This window comes from Lutjanus erythropterus, chromosome 22 (genome assembly GCF_056507025.1).
Source record: "Lutjanus erythropterus isolate fLutEry1 chromosome 22, fLutEry1.hap2, whole genome shotgun sequence".
Taxonomy (NCBI): Eukaryota; Metazoa; Chordata; class Actinopteri; order Lutjaniformes; family Lutjanidae; genus Lutjanus; species Lutjanus erythropterus.
This window is the reverse complement of record NC_139338.1, coordinates 25,136,524-25,157,030: the sequence shown is the minus strand read 5'-3', so window position 1 is coordinate 25,157,030 and position 20,507 is coordinate 25,136,524. Positions and strand designations below refer to the sequence as shown.

The 20,507-nt window shown below is 38.5% G+C and overlaps 3 protein-coding genes and 1 long non-coding RNA gene across 4 annotated transcripts in view; 1 reads left to right on the top strand and 3 right to left on the bottom strand.

Annotated features, from left to right (window-relative positions):
* Positions 1–2,914: 2,914 nt before the first annotated feature.
* On the bottom strand, positions 2,915–7,310 carry LOC146307013 (uncharacterized). The gene is made up of 4 exons (XR_014768993.1): positions 7,168–7,310; positions 4,827–4,967; positions 3,423–3,537; positions 2,915–3,090 (listed from the first exon to the last, which is right to left on the bottom strand). It is a non-coding gene; the product is annotated as an uncharacterized LOC146307013 (long non-coding RNA).
* Positions 3,432–7,311, top strand: LOC146307012 (overexpressed in colon carcinoma 1 protein homolog). Its single transcript, XM_084711122.1, has 6 exons — positions 3,432–3,543; positions 4,780–4,804; positions 4,957–4,989; positions 5,165–5,241; positions 6,232–6,304; positions 7,175–7,311. The coding sequence occupies exons 1-5, from the start codon at positions 3,480–3,482 to the stop codon at positions 6,285–6,287; spliced, it is 255 nt and encodes an 84-aa protein (XP_084567248.1). The 5' UTR covers positions 3,432–3,479; the 3' UTR covers positions 6,288–6,304; positions 7,175–7,311.
* Positions 7,312–10,054: 2,743 nt separating this feature from the next.
* dclre1c (DNA cross-link repair 1C, PSO2 homolog (S. cerevisiae)) lies at positions 10,055–17,175 on the bottom strand. Its single transcript, XM_084711123.1, has 15 exons — positions 16,777–17,175; positions 16,623–16,674; positions 16,191–16,275; positions 15,405–15,464; positions 15,257–15,312; positions 15,067–15,168; positions 14,602–14,674; positions 14,325–14,465; positions 14,134–14,235; positions 13,632–13,768; positions 13,484–13,538; positions 13,179–13,267; positions 12,782–12,879; positions 11,444–11,530; positions 10,055–11,359 (listed from the first exon to the last, which is right to left on the bottom strand). Exons 1-15 carry the CDS (start codon positions 16,883–16,885, stop codon positions 10,500–10,502), a joined length of 2,106 nt encoding a protein of 701 aa, XP_084567249.1. The 5' UTR covers positions 16,886–17,175; the 3' UTR covers positions 10,055–10,499.
* A 1,958-nt stretch (positions 17,176–19,133) lies between these two features.
* tmem243b (transmembrane protein 243, mitochondrial b) overlaps positions 19,134–20,507 on the bottom strand; it is a 38,270-nt gene continuing 36,896 nt past the window's right edge. The window contains exon 4 of the mRNA XM_084711005.1: positions 19,134–19,770. Within this exon, the coding sequence (XP_084567131.1) occupies positions 19,558–19,770 (213 nt within the window). The 3' untranslated portion in view covers positions 19,134–19,557. The remainder of the gene's footprint in view (positions 19,771–20,507) is intronic.

Sequence of the window (20,507 nt, the reverse complement as noted above, 5' to 3'; positions counted from 1 at the left end):
CAAACTCTATGATGTTGCCTCAAGTTTTCTGTCCGTATTTGTTTACTTTTCTCAGTCTGTCTCAAAATTTGACTGTCATTACAAAAGGAGGTAAAGAATAACATTTTATAATGACATTTTATGTGACCTATAGGAGGTTTTTAGTAATAATAACTTTATTTCAAACATAAGTTGCAGATTTCCTCACAGTGTGAGTGTTTAGATTTGTGCCTCAAAAAGATGAATTCTTTTCAGCTGAAACCAGGGAACAAACAGCAGAGGTTTTATGTTCTGTTCATTTTCTGTTCTGTTGACGTCTCAGCGGCTCACTGAAACACTGATGGATGAAAAACCCTCAGCATGCCGCCACAATTCATTTTCGCTTCCTGATGGAAACGCTGAGAAATATCAATCATGTTCTGAAAGTCACTTTGCTTTTCATCCTGTAATTGAACGGTTGTGAGTTCTGAATGTGTGTGCGTGTGTTCATGTGTGTGTCATGTGTGTGTGTGGGCGGCATGAGTCATTTTCTGGACAAAAAGGAGCGGAGAGGAAGGACGACGGTGAAAAAAAAACATGCACTGGAGGAATGGTGGATGTAAAGGTGTTTTCTTTTCTTTTAGATGGAAACTCTAAGCCTGTTTTTATTAACCAATCACAGACAAGAATTAGCTGATGACGGGCTTCTGCAAAATTAATTTAACAGTTCCCCAAAATCCAAAAATGTTCCTCTAATTTGCTGTTTTTGAGGATTTTTGGGCATTTAAAGACTCTTCTGTTCTGTACGACACTCATGTCACAGATAAGAGTCAGAGGTACCTTAAGTTTTTTTTCCTTACATTCTAAGAAACAAGAGTTCCAAAAGTGCTGTGAGGACCCTTTATGGTTCTAGTTAGCACCTTTATTTCTAGCACTGTACTTTGTTTGCTGAGGTCTTTTGAGCAACAGTTTAAATTTAAGATAATTCTTTAGTTTAAGACCAAGAAAAGGAGAAAATCTTAAATATTTAAGGACGTTTTAAGGAAATCTTAAGGAGAAGATTTAAGGGTGTTTTGAGCAAATTATTTAATTTGAAGAAAACCTTAACTTTAACTTTAAGGAACATCTTAAATTAAAGTGTTTTGTGCAACTGGCGCCAGATTTTTCCCCTCAGGAGCTGGTGGAGACCAAAAACTGAGCTAAAAGAGACCTGATTTTAATTTAAATTCATCACTTATTTCAGGTTTAATGTTAAGCTTTAGCTCAGATCTGTCATTCTGCTTGAAAAGAGACCAAACTCATTAAAAATCACCTCACTGTTTGTGGTTTAATGTTGTTTGTCAGTTAACCAGAAACGAAGACGCTTAGTCAGCGGGAAGATGTTTCTTGGAGACCAATTACATGTGAAGTTTTGAAGCTAATCTTGACAATTTTGTTTGAAATTTTCAGTGTTTATTTTTAAATCATCATTCGAGTATAATACAGTCAGCCGGCTCAATATGAACAATTAAAAGTTGTAAGAAGTCAAACAGCCACTTCACTGGAGGCGTCAGTTTTTGTTCACGCAGCTCGATAATGATGTGTTTTAACTTTTAACTTCCCACGTCTGCTCATAAATGACTGCAGCGTCAAACCCACCAATTATGTTTGTTTTGAAGAGGAAGATAAAGGAGTGGCGATAATTTCTTCATCAGTATGTGCAGAACTTTTTCAGAAACTGCTGCTTTGCACATTTAAAGCAAAAGCACTTTTCACAGAAGTGTCTTTATTTTCTCGGTTTCTTCTCCTTTTATTTGCAAACTGCAGCATAAATGAGCTATTTGTTTATCGCTGAATATCTATTTCTGTTCTGCTGCAGTCACACGTGGGAATTTGTGTTCTCATGGGATTTGGAGAAGTTGCCTGGTGACACAACTCTTAATTATAGTTCACCTATAGCTGATGTCAGGTAACTCTGAGAGGTGGTCAACTCTGCTGATTGACACAGGCAAGTTTTCTTTCCCAGCAGATTCTGACTGCCATAAAAAATCACTTCTAAATGTCATAAAGTAAAGTATTTTCTTCATACGTGTCTTTCTATTAATCACTTTTCTTGCACTATCAATAGCCTCTACGGCAAAAATGTAAACACACACAACATAGAAACGGGGGCACCTACATCAGATTACTCACCTTCTTTTTGGAGAATCTGCAGAAAAAAACACAATATTTTAGAAAAACGTCAAACAATAAACTTTAGGTTAAAAAATTAAAGTTGTCGATGCTATGCTAGATAGCGTTTAGGTCTGTCCAGACACCAATTATAAACAAAGGCAGAACACACAAGACATGAGATAGATAAATAAATAAACAAATAAGCTAAATTAGCTAGCTAGCAAACAATGTAGCATGTTCACCTCTTAGCTGGATGTCAAACAGAATCACTTAGTTATTTTTTTTATGTTTTTGGCTTTTTGCCTTTATTTTTGATTATTTTCTGTAGTGCTTTCATGTAATGACATAATTACTGTCTTTTGTAAAGCTCAGTAACACTTAAGAGTTCTCCCTCAGGTTCACCATTTTGTAAACACTTAATACATTGTCACATGCATTACAGGAATTAAAAAAACATATTTAATGTATAACGACTATAATTAAATGTGTTTTACACAGTTAACACGGCAATGAAAGCTCATCTTAGTTTGATAAAAGAGGGAAAGTTGATTTGTTGTATTTTTCAGTTTAGCAAGAAAAATAGGTGGGAGAATATTTCCTTTCTTGACATTTTGTGAGTTCTTTTTGTTTAATGGCAGCTGATCTGCAATAAAACTTTTAAAATATTTGAGTCATTACAACTTCAATTCTGGCACCCAACAACAACAGCAAGATGACATTTTAGCTCGGTTATGTGGCGTACTGCTCTGTTTTTGCCTCCAGTTTTCCCCAAAAAGCCCCAAAAAACAAAAAACCCCTGCCATTTAAAACAGAACTCCAATTTCTTCAATTTCCAAACGTGCTCGACCAATAAAGCAGATTCTTCTTCTGAAGTTTGGTTTCTCTCTGCTCTCTTGCACCTTTTTAAAAGAACGGAATCCTTCCAAAAATGGTTCCTCTGACCCCGCTCTCCCGTAATCCCACTCAAATCCATTTCTGCTGTTTTTGGCAAAAAAAAAAAAAAAAAAAAAAAAAAGGCACCAATTAAATCGATTCTAGCTGACTTTGATCTGCTTCCTTCTAATTGTGCAGAGATTTCAAAGCATGACACTTAGAGGCTCTGCTCCCTCAACAGCGGGGGTGAACACACTTCTCCTCCCTTTCTCTCTCTCCTTCTTGCAGTTTCCTCCCTTTCTCCTCCCTCCTCTCCTCCTCCTCGTCATTTTAATCCTCTCTCCATGCTGAGAGGTACAGTAGATACAGAGAGGAAAAACGGGGGGAAACAAAGGAAACACGTTTTCTGTCTTTGTGTCATTTTTATTTCTTTATACCTGTTCTTTCTGTATTTCTTCTTCATCTGAGGTTTTTCTTTTAGAGCCAGATGAGAGATGGGATGTGGAAATTCTTCACCAACAACCACCACCAACAACAGCAGCAGCAACAGCACTGCAGGTGAGAACATGGAAATACTTTATGTACCTGAGTCATTTTGTAGCTTATAATATAAAAATTAAAATATTAAAACCGATTTCTCTCTTTATGAGTATTTAAGTTACATTAGGAACTTTTTCTATCATATAATACTTTTTTAACATACTCATTGCAGGTAAACATTCAGATGAGATGAACTATAAACTGTTTTACTCTCCTGTTATCTGCTTTTAGATGATGATCCACATAAAATAAAACATAAAGGACTATGTCTGATTTTTAGAACTTGTGATACATTTGCCAGGTTGCTTTTAAAATACAGATCATATTTTCCTATTTTTTGTACATTGTGCCTGGATTAAATTAGTACTGTGCATGTCTTTACTGGTCTTTTTGATAATTACTGCAGTGATTTAACAGGATAAGAGTATAGTAGGTCAGAAAATACATATATGACATGTCCATGTTAATGTAACCTTTCATAGCACTAGCAGGCCACTAGTGTCCCTCACTGTGGCTGGGTCACAACAAAGATTCATTTTTAAACACAATTAAATCAGTGTTTAACTTTAAATTATGTCGCACCAAACTTTTAAACTAGCTTACAAGAAAGATTAAAACTCTATTTAAACCTCAGGTTAATTTGTTATCTGTTGCACCAAAACTTTAAACATCAATTTAAAATGTGATCCAGAATTAAATTCAAATTTCTGTCGAGCCATGATGTGTAGGCTAGGCTTTTAGCTAGCTACAAAACAATTAAACATTTTGTTAACATTTTAGCCAGCTAGTAAACAACATAACATTTTGCCAACTTTTCAGCTGGCTAGACAATAATGTAACATTTTGTTAACTTTTAGCTAGCTAGCAAACAACAAAATTTTGTACATTTTTCTAGCTAGCTAGGAAACAATGTAAGATTTTGTTATCCTTTTGGCTAGCTAGCAAACAGCACAACATTTTATTAGCTTTTTTCACTAAATATGAAACTAGGCTAATTATTAATGACTAAATTAATCTTTGTTGCAGCCCAGTCTAAGTACTTTTACTGGACAAAAGTAACTTGTGTGTGTAATAGGCTACTTCTGCTTGTTGCTGCTGTTTTTACTGCAGTTAAGGTAGATGATAATAAAGAAATATTTGTAATGTTGTAAATTGTAAATGTTACAGAATATTGGATAATTTGAGACAACAGGAAAGTAATTTAACATTTAACAATGATTCACCTCACTCATCTGTCTGTTTGTGTGTCCCCAGGTCGTATTGAGTCTTCATCAAAAGTGTAAGTTAATGTCATGACTCACCTGTACACCTTTAAAACTCTGATGTTAAAACTTGTCAGTGTGGTTTGACCTTTCTCTGATGTGTTCTGTTGACGTGGAGCGACTGACTTCAATACACACAGTGTGTTTTAATGTGTGTGTGTGTTAACAGATCAGAGGGGTCTGCAGAGGACGACAAATGGCAGTGAGTCATTCAGTTTTGATTTTCAGTGCACACATTAAGTAACTGTTTAAAATAAAATACAAATAAATTCAAATTTATATAATATATGAATGACTTGTTTACTTACTTTTTTATGTAGAACATATATGTGCGTGTCAGCTGATGTGAACTTGTTTGTGTGTTTGTTTTCATATAGGAACTATGGAGGTGTGTATGTGGGTTTTCCTACAAACCTGAGCAACATTCCTCAAGTACAGATAGGATCACTCAGAGGTAACACACACACACACACACACACACACACACACAGCACTACACCTGTGGTTATAGCTAGCTTAATAGCTAATGTTAGTATTCGTTCCCATCCAGTGGCTTACAGTAATGTTTGCTAACAGTGACCAACAATAGTGTTCGCTTACAGCAGCTAATGTTAGTTTTCGCTGACAGTAGCTAACAGTCGAGTTGTCAAACAGTAGCTAACAGTATTGATCGCTAACGGTAGCTAATGGTAGAGTTCTCAAACAGTTGCCAACAGTAGTGTTCACTAACAATAGCTAATGGTAGTGCTCTCATACAGTAGCTAATGGGAGAGTTCTCAGAAAGTAGGTAACAATAGTGTTGGCTAACAGTAGCTAATGGAAGTGTACTCAAACAGTAACTAACAGTAGTGTTCTCAAGCAGTAGCTAATGGCAGTGTTTGCTAACAGTAGCATTCTCAAACAGCTGCCAACTGTAGTGTTCGCTAACAGTATCCAACTAATGATAGTGTTTTCAAACAGTGGTGAACAGTAGTGTTTGCTAACAGTAGCTAACAGTTAGCTAACTTGTTCAATCCACATGGCTGCTCTGATCTTTTCATTTAAATCTTTGCAGTAAGAAAAACAAGAGTTTTGGAGTGTTTCTTAAGTGTCTGCATTTGGTGTGAGGCGGGACGCTTACATGAGAGTACATATCCAATTCATATTAACTCAAACACTCACACACACACATTCACACACAGCATTAATTTCCTGTTGAGTCTCAGGGGTCATGAGGGCATGGGAGAAAGAAAACACTGACGATCGCTGCATGTGTTTGTGTTATTTTAATCTTTCTGACCCTAACGTGTGTGTGTGTTATTAGCTGAGAACTGTGTTGAATTATTGTATGTGTTAAAAGTACATTTAATTTAACATTCGACACGTATGTGTGTGTGTGTGTGTGTGTGTGTGTGTGTGTGTGTGTGTATCCGTGTGTGTTAATTAATGAAACTGTCCTCCACAGAGAGCGACAGAGACTCGCCATCCCTCAGGAAGCCGCTGTGGGGGAACGGACTCTAATTTTAATGAAGAGCCAGGTCTGTGCTTGTTTCTGTTTGTGTGTGTGTGTGTGTGTGTGTGTGTGTCTCATGACCACCTCCAGTTTCTCTTTTCATTAATGAGACCTATGATGTAACGTCAGCGTTTAAAGGACCAGTCCAACATCCTTTATAGTTTGAAGAACACTGATTTAGATAATCCGTTGTAGTTAACATATTTCATCATAATATATCTCACATCTCTTCTGCTTTTTTTGTGTGAAAGACTGGACCCTTTCTGCTTTTCAGGCTTCTATAATCCTTCAAATACAAGCCTATTAAAATTATTAAGTCATTATGAAATTAACACCACTTTACAATAAGACTTCCCTTATAAGTTTTACTTTGGACATGATCCAGTTGCTGGCTACAACTAATTCATCTTGATTAGTTTAATTAATTTAATGAGTAACTCACATTTATAGGTGGCTGGTATATAAGCCAAAAATCGCTTTCTCCAAACCAACCAAACTCCATTGGCGAAATCAGTAATTTTACCCTGCAGAAGACAGGAGTTGCTGCCACAGCTACTGCCGCCTTGTTAGGTTAGTTTGTGTTGTTGCGCGACTTTGGTGAATCCAAACTATTTAAAACAACACAATCACACAAGAAAACAACACAAACTAACCGATCAAAGCTGCTGTAATTGCAGCAGCTGCTCCTGTGTTCTGTGAGGTAAAATTAATGATTTCACCAATGAAGTCTGGTTGGTTTGGAGAGTGATATTTGGCTCATATATCAGCAGTTTTCCATCAGAAAAGGCTGTCTGTCACTCACAATGTGCTTTAATGTGATTCTGCTTCATTTTTAACCAGTTAAAAACAATCTAATTCCTGTAAATTAATCACACTGCTCTGTCATACCTCTCAGTGAACTGAAAGGTGCTGCAGAAGGATGATATGGCAGGAGGGAGCGGCCTATGTCGAGTGAGAAGGAGAAGAAGAAGAAGAAGAAGAAGAGGAGACCTTCCAGGTGCTCTTCTTCAGGTCTTCAGATGTGAAACAGCAGCAGTACCAGGCGGAGCCCATCTTCTCTCCCAGTGTCTCCTGTAAGGACTTGGTTGAACTGACTGTGGAGCCCGCTGCGTCTTTTATGGCTTTAATGGAAGCAGACGTCAGCCTGGACTCGGCCTGATAAAACAGAGAGGAAGGCTTTTGGATCGTTGCATGGAGAGACTGCAGGTTTTTATTCCAACCATGGAGGATTCGACTGGATAAACTTGATTTGGCCTCAAAGTTGTGTAGTTGCTTAATGAAGATCCAGCAGCAGGTCCTACAGTGAACATCTATCAGCTGATTTGCACAAAATGGCAGATAGAGACGCTGAAGCTGTGATGAAGCTCTTTGAAGGGCTGCAACCAGTGACGGAAGGACTGAAAATTTGCACTCAAGTACTGTTACACTGCTAAAATATTACTCAATTACAAGTAAAAGTACTGATGTTAGAGATATACTATATGTCACAGTCACCTCTCCAAACTGGGGTTGCAAATTTTGTGAATTTTCCTGAACCAATAGTTGAAAACCATAATAACTGATTAATCATTAATAATTTATAGGATACTGCACATGCTTTTTCCTCATTTTCAGGTTTTTCTGGGTTATTTTTGGTCTTTTTTTTTTCTCATTTTTGGTCTGTGTTTAAGTTTTTGTATTCAATAAAAAACAAAACTGTCAAATGAGGTGCAATTACTGCCATGACTACTGATTAAATATCCATGAATATATTTTTAATTGGTTGTATTCTTATCCGCAATTAATCGATTAATATCTATCCGTACTCCGTTGGTGATCAAATCACCTGATTGGCTTCTAAAATGCAGATGAAAGGTTTAGACATTAATTCAAATTGGACTCAGTATTCAACTATGATTCTAAAAGTAACTAAGTAGATTACATCTTGTAGTGCATACTTAAGTACGAGTAAAAGTACAGACTTTAAGCGCAGCAAACAAAAACAACAACAAAAGAGACTTCATTAAGCAGAATGCACCGTATGTACGTCCAAAGAAAACTGTAAGAATAATATTGGCATTTCCTTTATGTCTTGACTGGAAATGCTGCTTATATGACCTGTATTAAATTCTTAATTTCATTTTACTTAAAGTTCTTTACAGTATGAAAGTAATAACAGCAGGATTAGCGTTTCAGGACCCACATGCAGTTTGTATGTACTGAGAACCTGCAGACTCTGTCGGCCCTCCAGGACACGAAACAACAGGCGGCTCCTGCTGTGAGATGACGTCAGCGAACCGTCGCCTCCTGGGGGTTTTAACACGGTAAAGAAGTGAGAGCTGCATGTATGAAACGGAACAGAGAGTCTACTGAGGTGAAACCAACAATGATGCCACTTCTATCCCAATAAAAACAGCTATTTGTTGCTAAATTTGTTACCGTGTTATGTTGCAGACAAGCACACAGCCTCTGATATAAGTGGAGGTCAAAACTCAGCTGGTCGTCCTGCGCTGGTCTGGATTGTGCTGACTGCTGCTGGACAGGAGTTGCTTGATTTGCAAATTTAGTTTCCAGACTGAAAAGATGATAAATACAGACACAATGTTGACGGTGGCCTTATCTATGTGGACTAAAGGCCATAATTCACCACACTGAAACATCCTTTCACGTGTTGCTTGGCCGGTTTTACACAGGCTCTGATGTTTCTGAATTTTAATTTTCAAGTAGTTTTGATGCAAAACAACTGAAATGAATGATATATTGTACTAAATTGTAAAGTCTGTCCACAACAGTCCCTCCAGGAAGTCAAAAGAATGAACGGAAATTCAACCAATCCCCATGAATTCTGCATGACCTTGCAATTTTGCCTAATCACTGCAACTTTTCTGCAAATTTGGCCAATCACCAAAGCTTCCCACAAGTTCACACAGCAGTCCACAGACACGTCTTACATGTTCATATCGATGAGCCGAGAAAATCATTATTTTCAGCTTTGTTTTGTTTTTGCAATTTTCACTTGCTCCTGCAATTTCATTGCAAAAAGAGCCTTAAAAACATTACAACATGCATCACATTTCTCGTCCTGAAATCATTTCAGGCTGCAACAATCCCAAATAATCCTATGAAATCCTGGAGGGACCGTCAAATTCAGCCAACCAAGCCGTAATAACCTCTAATTAAACTCAAAAGTCTTCAATTCGTAGCAACAATCGTTTAATTCATCAATGAAAACTTCAGTGCAAATGATGAGTTGTAACACATTGAATTCAGAGATCAGAGCTCATTTAAGAACTTAATGAACACAACGGATCAGAGAGAGAAAAAATTAACGTCAGTTTTTGGGAGTAAATCAAGCGAAAACTAAAACTTTTAGAACCTGTGAAAACTGGAGGTAAATGTTGATTGGGATAACGGATATCCAGAACAAGACTTCCTTTGCTGTGAGCGGGTCAATGTTTACAGTCCGATTATCAACTGGAGACGCACGACTGGATTTGAAGGGTAATTTCTATAAACGGGTAAATGCATATGAATGCAGATAAATTTCAAAAAAGCTAAACAGTTGTCAGATGAGACTGCATTTCTTTCTTGCATGCAGCCAAAGCCCCCTGAAAGGTGACTGGTCAATATTACATAAATGTGAGAAGATATGTTGGTTTTCAACTGTGTTCAAATGTCCCCATTTTTTACATTGAGATAAAGTAAAATTAATCAATCTTAACTTTCACTGCCTGGAACATATTCTTCACTTCAATTAAATATTTTTAACCAGAAACAAAAATTCTGCCTTCATGCAAAACTTCTTAACATCAGTACATCGCAGTGAAAAAGAACAAACCACAAACTGTCAACAGAAAGGCAAAGTCAACCGATGTACACAGGTGTATGGATTCATGTAGGCCATGGGTGAACGTAAAGTGCATTGGAATGAACTGTGCGTGTGTGTGTGTGTGTGTGTGTGTTGCTTTACATCCTGAGGTTTGTGCGGTTTGGAGAGGAACAGTCTCGTCTGTAAGGCATGAGAGGTTTTATAGAAGCTCATCAGGTGACAATGAATTCACACCGTGAGCAACACGACCAGCGACTCACTTTGTCTCACTTTTTGTCTGCATCCTGTGAAAAGAACGGCAACACATCAGCTATAATGCTCACAGTGTGGATGCATTGTGACTCTCACTTTAATCTTCATCGCGAAGACATTAATTCTTACCATTTTTCAAGATCTTACTGTGGAAAAACTTTCAGTCCCTCTTTCTGATGACCACTTCCTCTCCTGCCGCCAGCTTCCTGTACAGCTGCGACAGTTCATCAGGTCGCGGCGTTTTCGACTCCGGCGTGCAGGGAATGTCAAAGTCGGACGACGCCTGAGACTCCGAGAGCTCCTCCGCCTCTGACTGGACGTCTTGGTCGTTGCTCTCCTTCTCCTGAGACACGTCTCCTTGTTGCCGCCCCTCCTGCTCTGGATGGAGAATCAGGGTGTCGGGTAAATACGAGTCCAGGTTCTGGGAGGAATGATTCGACAGGGAGGCGGACAGGGTCAGGCTGAAGTTCTCGTCGTTGTTGGGCGCTTCTTCTTCTTCTCCTGCATCGCTGAAGAGTTCGGGGGTCTGTGAACCAGTCAGTCTGGAGGGGGTGGGGCTTGGCACGGAGCAGCCAGACTGTAATTGGCTGTTGAGGCTGTTGTGGCTGTTGAGGCTGTTGAGGCTGTTGAGGCTGTTGTGGCTGTTGTGGCTGTTGTGGCTGTTGAGGCTGTTGAGGCTGTTGAGGCTGTTCTGGCTGTCGGTCAGTGTCTCTGTAGTGAAGAAGTCCTCCCATTTCGGAGGATCAGAGGAAGCAGGCCCTTCCACCTCGGTCTCCTTTTTCTCAGTTTCTTTATTCGTCTCACTTTCCTTCACTGAACTGTTCACCTCCTCCTTCATCACAGTTGTATCCCCCTTTCCCTCCTCCTCCTCCTCCTCCTCCTCTCCATCTTCGTCTTCATCATTGGATTCAGTGCAGTCCACGTAGTTGCGTGCAGCAGACTGTGTGTCTGTGACCGTCAGAGGTAAGGACTCCTCCATGGACACAGGGGGTGCTGTTTTCTGAGGACTCTGAGCTTTTACTACAATCAACAGATCAAAATAAAAATGAAAAGTTTAGTAAATAATAATACAGAGAAAACAAATTTTTAAAAAAATGTATGCACCGTTTTCTATTTCTTGGTTCAGCCCCCTCTTCTTCCTCACTGGTGCCAGGTCCAGCCCGTCAAACAGCCCGTCATCACTGTCTGAATCTGAAAGAAAAGGGGGCCAGTCAATCATGTGTCCCCCATTAATGGTGGAAAACGTATCTCTCTTATCCAAGGGTCATACATAAAGGGATCCCTGGTATATTTTCTATCTTCTAAAGGGTCCTTGGCTGAGAAAAAAATACAGAACATTTTTTGATAGAACTGGTTTTAACATATGCAAGTGCTGCATAACAGTTACACTCAGCACACACACATGCACACACCATAATTATAACCTGATCCCTAAAACTCTTTTACCCTAAAAAGAAAAAAAAGCAGCATCTCCACAGTGACACGGCTCACCTCGTGGGTTAATGTAAAGTCCCCACTGGGATATAAGAACAAGGAACACACACACACACACACACACACACACACACACACACACACACACACACACACACACAACAGGCAGAAAAATTCTCTCAAAATAATTTCATCCAGACATATGTTCAAAACAACGCTGTGTTGCAGGCAAAGTTAGTTCTAAATGAAGAGCTTCATGAACAGAAACACCAGAACAGACCAACAACGTGAACGTCAAACTTTCTGCAGCTGCGTTAACTTACGTGCAAATAGCTTATCAAACAAACAACGGCGTTTGAACGGCTGTTCACCTACTGTAGAATAAGAGGATATCCATCACCTGGGCTGGATGAAGGGGAGCAGGAGAGAGCTCTTCAGCTGTGAAGCCTCACTCATCTGTTTGGAGATCGGGAATGCTCCTAATTTTCTGCAATCTGTGTATGAGCTCTGTTCTGCCATGTGCACATGAAAAGGTTGTGGTCTGATGTGCTTTTACACGAATTAGTTAGCTTTAAGTGAGACTTCAAGAGACGCTGGATGAGTGCGCCCACTGCTGGAGCACTGCAAGTAAATACTTAAATTCATCCTTTTGTTTTGTAAATTCATCCTTCTTTCAAATATTTGAACAGTACATCCCCATTTCTCTGCGTATATGATGCAAATAATAATCCTTGGTTATTAAAAAACCAAAAGAAGAATATTGACCCGCATTTTTTCCTCTGGGAGGACGACCCTAACAGAGAATGAATGAAAATGAATAAAAAATATTTCCTACATATTTCTATATTTATTATATGAGGCCTTCAGTTTATATTTCATATTCCTCATGGTGACCTGTAAACGAGCATCACAGCTACAGAGGAAGATACAGATGTGTTTTTGTGCAGAGCACCTGTTGTGGTGATGTGTGTGAGTGTGTGTGTGTGTGTGTGTGTGTGTTCATCTCACCGTATGTGGGTCGTTCCACCACGGCGCGTTTAAGGACTCCCAGAGGTTTGTATATGAACGCGTCTCGGTCAGACTGGTTCCTGCACATCAGCTTCAACCTGTTCAAACACAGTCAGTGTGAACGAACGGATTCAATTCCTTACATTTTTTAAACATGTTATTTAACTTTTTTTTAAATTCACCATTCCTTTTATTTAATTGCAAAAGGCCTACTGGAGGGAGACATTAAATTTATGAGCAGCAGAAGCCCTGAACAATGTTCGTATAGGGATTTTATCTGGTGGGGTTTAGGGACTTCATTAGGGCTGCAGCTAAATATTATTAAACTTATTTTCTGCCGCTGAAAATGTTGATTTGCGGGTTAGAAATTCATCAAAATAAATAAAACTTCACTCACATCTGTGTGACCTCAGTCAGTGTCCGACCGATGGGGATGACACTGGGGTAGATGTTGATGGGTCGGAGGTAAGAGAGGAAATCTTTAAGCTGAAATTATAGAGGAACACAGTGTGCGTCAATATGTGTATTTAAAGTATATAAATGAGAAGAGAAGAGGAGCAGAGAACACTGACAGTAGCAGAATTGATTCTCAATAAAAGCTTCATTTGAACTTGTGTATAGAACAAACTAAATATACTGTTGATGTCTAACCACAGTCACAAAACTCTGGTTTAATAATTTTAATAAAAAACACTGAAGTACCTCTGAGTAGGAGGAGTGGAAACTGAAGCAGGCTCTGAAGGAACTGCCTCCTGTTCTGCAAAAACAACAAAAATACTCATTCAGCCTCATAAACCAAACTTAATGTTAGTATTTCCACAAACTCTGAGACATTTGAAGCTGCTCTTACTTTATTATCACGTTGGTTTTCTTCGTTCTCTCTCCGAACCACATGGTGGACGGTTTGATGCTGATGATACGGAGGGGAGTCCCGTCAGCGGCCGTGCAGCCACACGGCAGCCTGCTGCCCTGGAAAAACTCCTCATCCTACACACACACACAAACACACACACAATTCAGTGCTCAACGAATGAATCGATATGAGGCAAAGACATCATGTGTAGGTTAATACTGGTGACTGCTCTGGTCAGATACATTTAACAAAAGCACTAACAAAATAATAACATAATAAGCAATAATACTGGGAAATATCTACTGCTGATAGAAGGAGGAAGGACTGCTGTCTCAGACAGGACATCTACAAGAATTTGCCAAAATTCTTAGGAGAGGCTAGATTAGATTTTATTAGACATTAATCTTCAAACCCAGCTTTCATTCCGATCTCAACTAGACATCTGTACTGTTTCATGACAGCACATAGCACCAGCAGTGTGTGCGACATAAAGTGGGACCTTGGGATGTCGACAGGCATGAATCTGTGTCCTACGGTCCGTCGTCACGTAGCTCAGGATCTCCGGCATCTTTTTGAACATTGCCAGACTCTTGACATGGATCTGAAAGTGTAATTAAGTAACAAAATATGTATGTAAAAGACATAGATTATGCATACAGAACTGTGTGTGTGTGTGTGTGTTAGTTTCACCTGTGTGTTGAACTCCTCTCCCAGGTTGGTAAACAGGTATTCATATCCATATGCAGCTTTACAGTTGAGCCACACAACATGATACTGACTCTGACTGATCCAGTTTCCAACAAGCTCCGAGATCCCATTCAGACAGACTTCCTGCATCAACACACAGAAATAATTATCTATTCTATACCCATCCACAAAACTTCCGTATTTGAGAAGCCAGAATATATGAACACAAGGTTGTAAAGACGTAAAGTATTTGAAGCCTGTCATCATCCCTCAAACTTACCCGAGTAGGAATTTGGTAGAATCGTGGGTCATAGAAAGTTGAGTCCAGATAAATGCTCTGAATATCCTTCACTCTGTGTGTGAGAGGACAAAACAGAATCAGCTACATAAACTGTGATGACGTAAGTGGAACAAACAGACTGAGCAGAACATGAAAGCTGTTAAGAATAACTTCATTATGTTACTAAGTTGACCAACAGTGCAATAACTCACTTTGAACTGAACTGAACATTATTTGCTCACATCAAAATCTCCATTAGCCTTCGATGACCAAACATGGAGTCTTTAATTCTTGGGTTTTACTTTTGTTTACGTATGTTTAAGTAAGACTGTTTTATCCGTTACAACACGCTTGTGATGGAAACTGCACGTTAACTTTAATCTAATAATCTCTGAGTTTTCTCAAGAAATAATCAAATTCCTAAACACTGACTGTTATAAATAGTTGATGTTCATGAGGACCAACCTGCTGCCAGAGTGCAAATGTTCGATCCGTGAAGCGTCTCCGGCAGCCAACCTGAAGTCTCCTGTATACAGCACGCTTCCCTGAGAACCTTCAAACAGGAACCTACACACAGACAGGATGTTTTAACTTCTCTTTTTTTTTTTTTTTTTTTCTCAGATAATTAATTTAAACAATTTATGTTTTGACTTGCATAACAGAGCCCGGACAGTGGCCCGCAGGAAGCAGCGTGACCACAAGATCTTCTTTCTGTCAAGCAAACACCAAACAACACTTATAATTGTGCAACTGAGGAGCTAAATCTGCATGTCTGACTGTGTTAAACTCTGAAAAGTATTTACCTCTCCAGATGCTTCATCAACCAGAGAAATCTGAGTTGGGCTCTCCAGCTCTAAGGGAACCTAAAACAGATCATTCAGCAGATAAAGAACAAAATTCTGAAATCAATGGAAGAAGAGACAGCACATAGCCCTGCTGCCTTAAAATACCTAAAACCAAAGCAACAAAAAGACGTGACAAGTTTTGTGTAAAAGCCAAAAATCCCTCTTGGACAAACATGAATGAGTCAAGTTGCAAAAGTGGGTACATAAAATAAAACTCTTTCTTCCTGGGATCTACAACTTTGTAAAACATGAACTTTCACAGTGTAATAACACCCGAGCAGATATTTCTTGTCTACTCTTAACTGACTACTCCTAATTATCACCTGCTTTTAATACTCTTGTATTGTTTTTTTATATTAAAACCCACGAGCACTGAACTTAAAGAATCTCTCCTCACCTCGAGAATCACATTTGTTTTTTTTAATGTGCTCAACACTGCTCTGTACATTGGTCCAAATTATCCATTAATATCATAAAAAAGTGCAAGAACAGTGGTTGAGAGACTTTATATTGACCACAGCTTTTACTGAAAAAACACTCATATTATCTGCACCAAAATTGCAAAAAGTGAGGCAGCACCTGAACTGTGCACAAAGTATCCATAATATATAAACTTACAAGAAAAAATATAAACAATAAACAATTTCATATTGAACTCATTTGAGTCCAAAAATATATTCTCATAATTTGAACATAAAAAAAAAACTTAACCAGCTCTCTTAAGTAATATTAGACGGGACTTACAATATATTCCTCCCAGAAAGCGTACTTAGGATTGCTCAGCAGAAGTTCTTTGGTCACAAAGGAGCAGTACAGCCTGACAGTACGACTGGAACCAAAAACAGAACACAGCATCAGCCCAGCAGAAACACACACGGAAACGTTATGCTAACTTTTGAGCATTACTGCCGTTAAAGCTGGATCAGTCCAGCTGTATCTGGCAAATGTGAACTAAACAGCTGCTTCAAGCTCCACAGCAGCTAGGAGGCTCCAAATGAGCAAATTACAAATGTTAAAAGGCTGGTTTATAGCTGTGTGTTTTAGGGATTAAATGCTAGCTTTTTTGAGGCTGATGCCAGTACCAATATTAAGAAGTTTAAAAAAATCCGACAGATATATCAGACAATACTCTTTTTACAGAATATAGAGTATATTTATAGCATATACTGTCTTCACCTGAACTGCAGTTTCCTCCTCAGTTTTGGTCCCTTCAGTCCTTTCATGTGATCTGTTGAAATCGGTGAGATGAACAGCGATGAATGAAACCAGTGTCAGTGCTAAATGTTGTTAAGTTGATGATGATGCTAGCTAGCTAAACTCTGAGGCTCACCTTTGTGGCAGTGTGAGAGGAAATATGCCTGGGCGTGTAGGTTCTCCCGGTCGAACCGGTCCAGAGAGACGGTGGGGTACTCCTTCATCCGACCTGCAAATGAACTCATCTTTACGCCGAAACTTCTGGGGTATCGTCTGAAGAAAATTCAACGTATTTTCCAGCGGAGAGAACATATTATTTTGTCAACATCACCGGCGTCTATTTGTCCCGCCCACCGATTTAATTTCCTCTTCTTCTACGGGTCTTTTTACGGTGGTTCAGCTGTATTTAGTGGGCACTACCGCCATCCACTCTGTATTTTTACTTAGGCTTTTTCCTTGTAGTGTCTAACGAACCCCAGTCTTAAGCTTGTTTTACATTTTGCGTGTTCTTCAGAGGAGTTGGTCTGCTACCGGTTGTGTCTCAACAGGTGCGTTCAGCCAACAGTACCCGTCTGCAGGGAAAATGGCGGACAAGGGCGCCAGGGCGCTATAGCTCCACTCCATACCGGAAGTCACAACCGGAAGTTGGTCTTCTTTCGTGTATATTATTATTTTTTTTTTTTTTTTCTTTATTGTCTTTCGTGTATATTATTCGCCATTCGCCGTTCCATACTGCATCATTTAATAGTTAATCGACTCTAAGTCTTTTCACGACTTTATACAGTATGTAAAACCCCGATGTTAGCACATATCACACATATTCACGCTAGAACTGAAAAATAACAATCACCTTCACATTAGCATGGTTAATTGTAATTTATGTTGAGTGTAAAAAAAAGGAGGTCAGCACTGGTGGACACGACACAGTGACCTCAGTGGTAAAAATGTGATCTTTTTCTTTGTTTTTGATCAATCATAATTAAATTCGGGATAATGCACCATGAGGATATCACCTTAAAGTGGGTTTTGACACAGGGAGAGACACAACAAGACACTGAAGAGCAGATAATAAAGCAAGACCCAAGTTCAGGCCCTTATCAAGTCAGTTGCTGTCATGATTTAGTGCATATTCCCATATATCTATAAGGCTCAGGGTCAAATGATAATCCAGTTTGAACTATGGGGCAGATATTAGTGCAGACAACACCATCCAGTGGTGATTTAAAGAAGTGCACATGACACTCAAGAAATGAACACATTCAATGACTAATTCTGCCGTTATCCAATTAATCCCATCAAAAGCACAAAAATGTCGTTCATGTATATGAGGTCAAACTCTTCAGCAAAGTCCAGCATCTGCAGCGTTAAAGGGAAAATAAAGAAAATATGATGGTATGGATAGTCAACAAGCCTAATGGCAGAGAAAAGTTAGTCTCAGCTGACCTTTCAGTCCTAAAATTCATTGTGAATGCATGCACATGTTTGAGAACCCTGTATATGTGATTGTTTTGGTAATAAAAGATGTTAGCAACACATACGGGTTAAAGGGGCAGCAACCAGAATGTCCAGGCCTTTTATACAAAAGACTTGCAGTTTATTTATATTTTTGTTCTCACTTCCCTTCAGATTTAAGTTGCAGGAGATTAAAATATGCATCCCTTGAGTTAGAGTTGTGTTGTGTTGTTGAAGCTTCTGGAGAAGAAAGACCACTAGAGGGCGGTAGCTTCCTCAGATGTACCTACAAAGAGGCTTAAATCAACTTTTTTTCATATATCAGTCAGAGTCAAACCATATTCATGCCTTAACTGTGTATTAAACTAATTAACTTCTCTGTTTATTCCTGCTGAATAATTAAATCAATAAATCTTTGTGCCACTATGAGATGTTTCGGGTTGATGTAAACCTGGAAAAATGTTGAAAATGTGATGTTGTCTCCTTCATCCTCCTCCTCTGCCTCATCTTCCCCTTGGTGACCCTTTCTGACACACACACATACACACACTCACACACAGGGGCGGTGGCTGCAGCTTTGAAGGGGAGCTTTGTAAATGGGTGCAGAGATGAACGCCGAGTTGTTTTGGGCACCAAAACACACACACATACACACACCATGAGGGAGATGAAGGCAGTGTTGTTTTACAGAGCAACACACTCAGTCTTTTATGCAGCTCAGTAAAAAGACTGAGACACTATAGACACACAAACTCCACTCCAACTCATCTGGGTTTGTGGGCTGAGGCTGTTGTGATTGTTAATGCATTGAAAATTTCCCTCATTAAAACCCCCAAATTTAGGATTTTACCCACACACATAATAAACCATCCTGTTTTTTTAAAAAGAGAGAGGCGATGAAAATATATGAGCTTTAAGCTTAAAGGTTCTTTCTTGACCTTGGAAACAGCTGCTTAACAAAAATAAATAAATAAATAAATAAAAAGAATTAGAAATCTCAATGCTTAGAGGACAAATTGATGAAGTTGTAAATGAAAAAGAACCAAAATAAAGAGAATATTAATTACTGTTAGAGCCACACTCTGCTGGTATAATTGTACAGCAGGGTTGCCAGGTTTGTGGTTTGGACCTGGCAACCCTGGCAAATTGGACTACTTTTAAAGTTTGCTGCAGGTTTAATTTTTTTGTCAACTGGTTGGGTATGCAATTTACAGTTATATTACATTAATATTAAAATGCTAATAATATTCAAGTAGATTACAATTACCTCAAAATTATACTTAAATACTTGAGTAAACAGTTACTTTCCAACATGCACACCTATGTAAGAAGAGAAATGCAATAAAAAATAATTATTCTGTAATAGAACTGTACTTTAAGTATATAAACACATGAAAGATTGTATAAAGTGCTCATGAACACTTCATAAGTAGTTATAAGACTACTAGTTTTTGATGTTTTTAGTCTAATTAAAGCGGTCAGAGTTCAGAGTTATTTTACTCCCATGGTCATGGTTCTGGTCAGCTGGGTTGCACTGTACTCCTTCATCATCATCATCATCATCATCATCATCATCTTCATCATCATCATCATCATCATCATCATCATCATGAGTGTGTGTTTGTGTCCAGCTGCAAACAACAGTCGTGGGCTGAGCGGTCACACTGTCGCCTTTGTTCTGCAGAAGAAGAAAAACAGTCACATTTCCACCAGAGACAGAGAGAGAATATAGCCTCACACACACACACACACACACACACACACACACACACACTGGTTATGGTTGGTGTTGACCTTTGTGGCATTTTGCAGGCTGGTAATGAGGTTTAAAGTTCAGACTCTAAAAATGTGACCATGTTTCTTTTGCCAAATTCATGAATTTGATGTTTTTCCCATGATCAACTTCTTATCAATATGGAGGAGCTTCTGAAATAAAAAGAAAGTCATTTACTGACCTAGTATTCAACCTAAACCAATCTGCGCTCCTCCCACCATGGAATTGTGTTTTCCCCTTTTCACTGTTTTAGTTTTTGTGTATTTCATTATTTATCTATTTTGTATCATTTGAAAACTGCTGTATAAATAAGTTGTATTATTATTATTATTTGTTGTTATTGTTGTTGTTTTTTTTACCCGGTATTTATCCCATATAATTGTTGAATATTTTATTCCATTTTATTTTTTTCATTATTTGATTTTAATTTGAAGAGTCCCATATAAATAAATTATATTATTATTGGTGGTGGTGTTTTTTTCTCCTATATTATCGTTGTGTATTTTATTCCATATTTTAATTGTCTTTTAATTTGAAAAGTGCTGTATAAAAATATTATTAGAGGTGAAACATTATTACCCACATTTAATCAGATATTGGACAAATATTGATTTTATTTTATTTTTTTCTGTTTGTGTGTC

Coding starts and splice junctions, on each gene's coding strand:
- dclre1c (XM_084711123.1), bottom strand. CDS start 16,885: ATGAGTTCATTTGCAGGTCGGATGAAGGAGTACCCCACCGTCTCTCTG. Junction 15,169..15,256: donor CACTGTCCGGGCTCTGTTAT/GCAAGTCAAAAC, acceptor GTCTGTGTGTAG/GTTCCTGTTTGAAGGTTCTC. Junction 14,466..14,601: donor TCTACCAAATTCCTACTCGG/GTAAGTTTGAGG, acceptor GTGTTGATGCAG/GAAGTCTGTCTGAATGGGAT.
- LOC146307012 (XM_084711122.1), top strand. CDS start 3,480: ATGGGATGTGGAAATTCTTCACCAACAACCACCACCAACAACAGCAGC. Junction 4,805..4,956: donor ATTGAGTCTTCATCAAAAGT/GTAAGTTAATGT, acceptor GTGTGTTAACAG/ATCAGAGGGGTCTGCAGAGG. Junction 4,990..5,164: donor GCAGAGGACGACAAATGGCA/GTGAGTCATTCA, acceptor GTTTTCATATAG/GAACTATGGAGGTGTGTATG.